This window comes from Anopheles cruzii, chromosome 3, assembly GCF_943734635.1.
Source record: "Anopheles cruzii chromosome 3, idAnoCruzAS_RS32_06, whole genome shotgun sequence".
Classification (NCBI taxonomy): domain Eukaryota; kingdom Metazoa; phylum Arthropoda; class Insecta; order Diptera; family Culicidae; genus Anopheles; species Anopheles cruzii.
Genome location: NC_069145.1, coordinates 18,263,198 through 18,270,037, shown reverse-complemented (window position 1 = coordinate 18,270,037; position 6,840 = coordinate 18,263,198). Strand labels below are relative to the sequence as shown.

Sequence of the window (6,840 nt, the reverse complement as noted above, 5' to 3'; positions counted from 1 at the left end):
CTATCACGTCCGGGAATGTGCAACCCCACACGGGAACCGTGAACACAGAACACAAATACACACACAGGTAGGTGAAAGGAACGAAAGCAACCAATCGGGGGTTAAACGATTAAAAAACTGTCTTTATTGATGTTTTGCGTTCATTACACAGGTCCGGGGGAAACAGTTGCATTGCATCCACCGCAATCGGCCGATTGCGGCGGAATGCCGGCAACTGTTTCGCAGGGGCTCAAATAAATAGGAATCGCGGTTCCACAATCCCGGCGGGGGATGCCGGGAACTTCACTAATCACCACTAATAAAACGGAAGGCCCACAACGGTTCGGATTTATCATTCTTTTGGTCAGTCTTAACGTAAGTAGAAGGAAACAACTCTCCGTGTGGCGCTCCACAGATCTAAACACGCGGCGAGTCCGAAACGAAGAAACGAGGAAAACGGAAACGAAGCGCGGATGACGCTACTACTTAGGGGCCTAATATCATACACAGTTATTTACACGCAGGCACACGCCCCAAAAAGGGACTCCACCCGGGAACAGTCGCCAAGGAAACAGTAACAGCACGGGGGGCTTCCAAAGTAAAGAGGTTAGCAAAACAATGTCGTGTAAAATAGGTGGAAGGTGGTAAATTAGTCTAAAGGGCCGACCGCCTAAGGACCCCGTCTCAACATTAACCGCGAACTCAGATTTTAACAAAAATTTTAAGCCCTACACCGGGTCCGGGGTCCGGTCCAGTTGGTGACTAACCTAGTAGTGTGTGAATGGAATACTCTCTTACGCGTAGTAAAAACGAAACTGGCCAACTCTGGTACAATACGTCGTCCCTGGCGCGTGTGGTGGCTCCAATTTGCCTATCTTTCCCTGACAACGAATCGGTCGAATTAACGCTACTTAGAACTACTCGCTCTACTCCGGGGAGTGTCACGCGTGTGTGTGTTTTCTTTTGTTTATTTGTCTTATTTCTTTTACGCTCTGTTATAAGGAGTTTTCATCTATATATCGATCTTTCTTAGCCTAGGCTCTCTCTGTACATAAGTCGGGCGGGGGTCGGGAGGACCCCGCCGGAAACCGAAAAAAAAACAAACAAACAAACAAACAAATAATTTAATCTCTATAGTGCCTCGGCGCCTCTGACTCCACACAAGATATAAATGCCTTTCGGTTCCCCACACGCGCATCCCGATCCGGTTCTCTCTCATATTCCTATACGTACACCATCCTCTGTATGTACACCCAACCCCCGCCGGTCGTGTCAGGGAAAAATCGGGAAATCGGGGTGGCCACAAACGGGGTTACCACCGGGGAACAAAAATATTGAGGGAAATTTACAATAACTTTGGTATTAATGCCGCTAAGAAAAAAGGAGGGTAAATAACCACGGATAAGAAGGACGTCGTCGTCCTCAACTGTTGGTGCTTTCTCACGTGTCACGTGTCCGTCTGGCGGGCGGCTAGTAAATGCGGGACATCATCCGATTCGGAGGCAGTTCGTAACCACTCCACGGGGAGTAAAGTCATGCCGTGGCCGCCTCCTCCTTTATCAGACCCGAGCCTGCCGATGATGATGACGTGGAGGAACTGGCCGAGGTGTTAGCGGCTGAACCGCTATCGTCCGGCCCCGTCGTCGTCGTCGCCCCACTGGCGACTGGCAGTGGTGGCAGTAGCAGACCCGGCGGCAACTGTGGTGGGGCGCCGCCGTGCGAAGGGGATGCCAAAAGGGCCGCTGCCGATTGTTGTTGCTCCCGGTGATCACGATGGTGCTCGACCCTTTGGGAGGCTGCCGCGGCTGCAGCCGCCGCCGCCGCCGCCATCTGTTGGGCGGCTAACTGCTGCTGGGCGGCCAGTTGCTGTTGGTGGTGATGCTGCTGTTGCTGGAGTTGCTGAAGTTCCCGCTGCTGCGCTTGCTGGAGCTTGCCCTGATTGACGACACACTTGCGCATGTGCTTCTCGAGCGTGGACGGTACGCTGAAGGGCATCTCGCAGAACCGACAGCGGTACACGTCCTTGCCGAGCCGCCCGTGTGTCTTCATGTGGCGCGTCAACTTCGAGCTCTGGGCGCAGGCGTACGAGCAGAGCTCGCACTTGTACGGCTTCTCGCCCGTGTGGCTCCGCCGGTGCACCGTCAGGTTGGAGCAGTTCTTGAACACCTTGCCGCAGAACTCGCACGTATCGTTCCGCAGTTTGCTCTCCTTCTTCATCATCGGCTGCAACAAGCCGCCGCCACCGTGGCCTCCTCCGGAACCTCGATCACCTCGGCCCGGTTTCAGGTTCTCGAACAGTGACTCACCCCGGTGCAAGCCCGGAATACCCCACCAACTGTCGGCGGCGGCGCCCTCCAACTTCAGGCGCTTGGACGCCTCGAACGGGTTCTCGAACGGATGGAACAGTGGGACCTGCGGAAGTTGCGCGTTGTGGTGCTGCTGGTGCTGCTGCAGCATGCTCTTGGCCAGCTCCTCCTTGATGCGAAGGGCCGCCGGCAGTCCGTTTAGCTTCTCCGCCAACCCGGGGATCGCCATGGCGCTGTTGTTGTTGTCCCGATCCTTGCTCGTCAGCTGCAGCTTGAGCGCGTTGCCTGACTCCTGGAGCGCCTGTTTGTACGCCTCCGAGTACTGCGCGATGTTGGACAACCCGAACTTGTCCATCAGCTCACCGACGAGCGAACTGGACATCTGGAGTGCCCCACTTCCTCCACCACCCCCGTCCTTCTTCGAGTGGCTGTGGGTGCTGCTCATACTCAGGTCTTCCGCCTCATCATCATCATCATCGTCCTCATCGATGTCTTCCTCATCGTCCTCCTCTTCATCGTCATCGTCCAGGTCTTCGTCGTCGTCCTCGCGGGCGGCTCTGGCCGCCGCGTTCCGCAGGTGCCGCCTCCGGCGCCGCTCATGGGCGGCCGACTCCAACTCGTCACCTTCCAGCTCATCCGCCTCCAGTAACCCGTCGTTATCCGAATCCGGATCGCCGACATCACTCTCGATCGACGAGCCAACGTTGCTGGCCGTATCCGGCTCCGAAGTGGCCGCCGTCGAGGGTCCTGCGTGCCCGTGCGCCAGCCGCATGTGCTGCCGGAGCTTGGACGGCTGAGCGCACGAAAACTCACAGCCAGTGCACCGGAACGGCAACTCGGTCGGTGCCGACGCCGCCGTGTGCGTCCTCCGGTGGACGAGCATGTTGCTTTGGAAGCGGAACTTTTTGCCACAGAAATCACACCCATAGAGGGCGCTGTCGGTGCCGGTGGCTGTCGAAATTCCACCACCGCCCCCGTGACCCGTGCTCTGTTTGTTCGGGGGTGTCGATGCCGAGCGGGGAGTGTTGGTGAGCGAACTGCCCGCGTCGAGGCCGAGTAGCTCGACGGCGCTCTTCTCCGGTGGCGTCAGGCTCTGGGGACGCTGGGAGCTGCTGGTCAGTGGCGTCGGCGGTAGCTGCGAGGGCGAAGGACTGGCAAAGCGTGGCGATGGTGACAGCGCCGCTGACGGTTGCGTGGACTTGCGTGGGCTTGGGGATGCGGAGGTGGTCAGGGTCGGGCCCGGCCCCGTTCCGGGGCTGGTGGTGCCGGCGAGCTGGCGGAGACGCTGGGAGTAGTAATCCATGTGGGGCTCCGTGACTCCGAGCAGGGCTTGGGGCGCGGCGACCGGCGTTTCGAGGGCTCCGCTTGAGGACGCGGACGAGGGTGGACGCTCGGAGGCGGTGGCGCCGGTGGCCGGGTTGAAGGGGGCCGGATTGTGCGATTTCAGTCGGTTCGCGGCCACGACGGCGGCCGCGGCCAGGTTGAGGCCGTGGTTCCGGAACTGCTCCGACATCAGGTGCTCCATGCGGAAGTGGTCGTGGTGGGTCGTCCGACCGAACAGCGGGCTGTGCGGGTGGTGGTGGTGCGGGTGATGCGGCGGCATCCGGAGCAATCCGAAAGGGTTCGGGTGGAGGTCGGGCGGGAGCGGCGCGAGCAGCGGATGGTGGCCGCGTAGCCCGCCGGTGGACGGTGGTGGCGGAAGACTCGAGGTTGCCGGTGCGGCCGGCAGTGCGGCCGGTGACTGCTGGCGGGACGGAGACTGCTGTAGTGTAGCGGGTGGCGGAACTGGTAGCGGGACGGCGGAAACCACCGCCGTCGTCGCCGTCGTCGTCGTCATCGCGGAACAGAACGGAGACGCAGCGGAAGCGAGCGGTGGGCTGGTGAGCGAGAGGGCGGCCACTTCCTCGCAGCCGTTGGAACTTTGGGACAGCTTCTTTCGCTTCGCCCGCACCTCGATCTCCTCTCGCTCGTCGTCCGCCTCGGAACCTCCGTTCCCTCCGTTGACGGCCTTCTTCTGCTGCGGCTGGTGGTGGCCACCTTCCGCCGCCGCCGTTCCATTGGTCAGCCGGTTTCCCTTCTCCACAGGCTCCCTCCAGGTTCTCCTGGGTCCCGGGGTTTCCGTTTCGTCCTTCTCCACGCTCCGGTTGCGGCTCGAACTCCGTGGCGGTTCCGTGGGCTTCGGTGACGTCACCGGAGCGACCGGTGCTTCCGTCTCCATCGCTTCTTCCTCGGTGGCGGTGGCGGCAGCGGCCGATTCCGGTGCGTCGCACTCCTCGGTCGGGGTTGCCCCGCCGCCACCGTCCTGGTTGCCGGTGCTGGCCAGCGATTCCACGTAGATCTTCACGCCGTGCGCGTGCTGGACGTGCTGGACCAACCGCCACGCCGAATGGTACTTCGTTTTGCACGTCGAACACACGTAGTTACTGGGCTCTAGAGCGAGAGGGAGAGAGGGAGAGAGAGAGAGAGAGAGACACCGGTTATCGTTTGTGGCGGATTAACCGATTTTGTTTGGACATCAAACATCAAAGGACCCCGGAGGGACATAAATATTTGTAAAATTTGGCCCGGCCCCGTGTGCCGCTGCAGTTGCAGTTGCGGAATTCCTCGTTGCGCTCCCCGGCCCGAGGTCCAGCTTCCGGTTGCCGGAGAGGAAGCCAACACAGCGACAACGACAAACGGTGCACAATATTTACATTCGCGCATTCGCGCGTCCTGTTTATGGTGGCCCCCGAGAGAAGAGGAACCACGGCCGGCCAGCTGCTGCTGCTGCTGCGGTGCATCCGTCGGAGATGCGCGCATGTGGATGCAGAATATTTCCCTCGTTTCGCCCGGCACTGCACCGCACCGGGTCCGGTTCGGGAACACGGATTTTAATTAAAAAATAGCTTCGGTTTGCAATTTTTCGCATTTCGCCTTTTTTCGCCAGTTGGCCGGCGCCGCGAGAGAGGGTTGGTGAAAGAGTCCACACATCGGGGTCGGGACGTAGGGTTTCCTTTTGCGGGCACTGCAGACAGTGCAGTGCGCCAGCCAGTGTTGGATTCGTTTTTTGATCGGCCAGCCAGGCCAGGTCACGGCCTGTGGTCGACTGTGGTGGATGGTGTCGAGTTACATATGCAATCTTTGAGCTCAGCTCCGGAAATAGCGTTGGGATTCCGAACTGAACTCACAAATAATGTAGCCCAAGGTCGCTGAATTCATAGAGTGGTTTTTGGAACCTAAATTGAGGTACTTGTATGGTAGCCATCCTAGTTGCATCACGTTATTACCTAAACCACAGCACCAAAACAAAGCTCAGTTCTATTTCTCGGTGCAACATAACTAAAAGAACAACCGAAATGAGGTCAGTATACCAGAAAGGGGCACAGAGGGAGAGAGGGGCACAGAGGGAGCAAAAAAGGAATGCAGAAAAAACAGAATGCAGTGAACTTGTCTACTTTTTGCCAATAGAACCTTTAGCCACTGAACTTCACAGGCTGGCCAAGCCGGTAACAGTATAAGCCCGCTGAACAGCATCATCCACAAATAGAAACGGAACACACTCTATTGGCAATTGGCAAGATCCGTTCTTTAAGATGATAAAAAAACCAAGAAGCACCAAGCCCATTCACCGAAGATGAGAGAACAATCTTCCAATAAGAAGAACTTACCAAAACAGCAATAAACCCATAGTCGACTGTCTGACTCTCAGTCAGTCAGTCAGAACAGTTCAAAGTCTAAAGTAACACCAAAAATAGTGTCCGCAGATACGAACTGATTAAAGTAGCAACAAAAATGATTTACTGCACTAACACATGGGCTGAAAAGTCCGAGCCTAATCCATAAATGACGCTAGTCTAATTGCATTCATCGCTTTTTCGGTTAGCAATAACCTCCAAAAGAAAATTGTCAAAATTTCATTGTGAGTTTGGCTTGAAGAGTGTTATAAGGACTCCGCTTGGTCAGAAATCACAATGCAACCGTTTATTTGCTGACTTAAAACGTGGCCGAAGAAACACCGATGATGCAGAATACAGTGGACGTCTAAATGAAGCAGTATCACCAGAAAACTTTACAAAAAACCACAAAATCGTTTTGAATGATCGAAATGGGAAGTTGCGTGAGTTAGCTGGCATTGTAAAGATATAAAAACAATACGTATTGGCATTTGAGTATGAGAAATCTTTGACTATGAGAAATGAGAAAATTCTGAATAAAAGGCTCGAGGCTGTTTTCTTAGGCTCGAGACTTTTCAGCCCATGTCGGCACATGGCTACTACACTTGGATCTTATCCCGATTGGGCTTACAGTGGAAAGAAAATACAATAAATACACATTCATAAATGTACACAAAATTCGTTGTGAATTCGATCATCCCTTCCGTTTCCCCCAAAAAGCCTTGAACAAGTTTCAAATACATTAGCATTCAAGTGGTAGATATCCAGGTAGGCTGTAGAGACATAGCAACCCTAGCAGGCCTTCCAGTGACACGCATAGAATATGCTGGTTGCCTTTGTGCCATAATGTTACTTTCGGTCATACAAAGACCATTTTAAATATCCGATAATGACGACCTAAG

The 6,840-nt window shown here is 55.7% G+C and overlaps 1 protein-coding gene across 1 annotated transcript; it reads right to left on the bottom strand.

The window, feature by feature from the left end:
* Positions 1 to 1,512: 1,512 nt before the first annotated feature.
* On the bottom strand, positions 1,513 to 5,084 carry LOC128269974 (B-cell lymphoma/leukemia 11A). The gene is made up of 2 exons (XM_053007377.1): positions 5,030 to 5,084; positions 1,513 to 4,715 (listed from the first exon to the last, which is right to left on the bottom strand). The coding sequence occupies exons 1-2, from the start codon at positions 5,082 to 5,084 to the stop codon at positions 1,513 to 1,515; spliced, it is 3,258 nt and encodes a 1,085-aa protein (XP_052863337.1).
* Between the last annotated feature and the right edge of the window lie 1,756 nt (positions 5,085 to 6,840).

Bases quoted from the DNA above. Each gene is read 5' to 3' on its own strand.
- LOC128269974 (XM_053007377.1), bottom strand. From the start codon at position 5,084: ATGCGCGCATCTCCGACGGATGCACCGCAGCAGCAGCAGCAGCTGGCC. The intron at 4,716-5,029 runs GTTCCTCTTCTC...CTCTCGCTCTAG, and splicing joins GCAGCAGCTGGCCGGCCGTG to AGCCCAGTAACTACGTGTGT.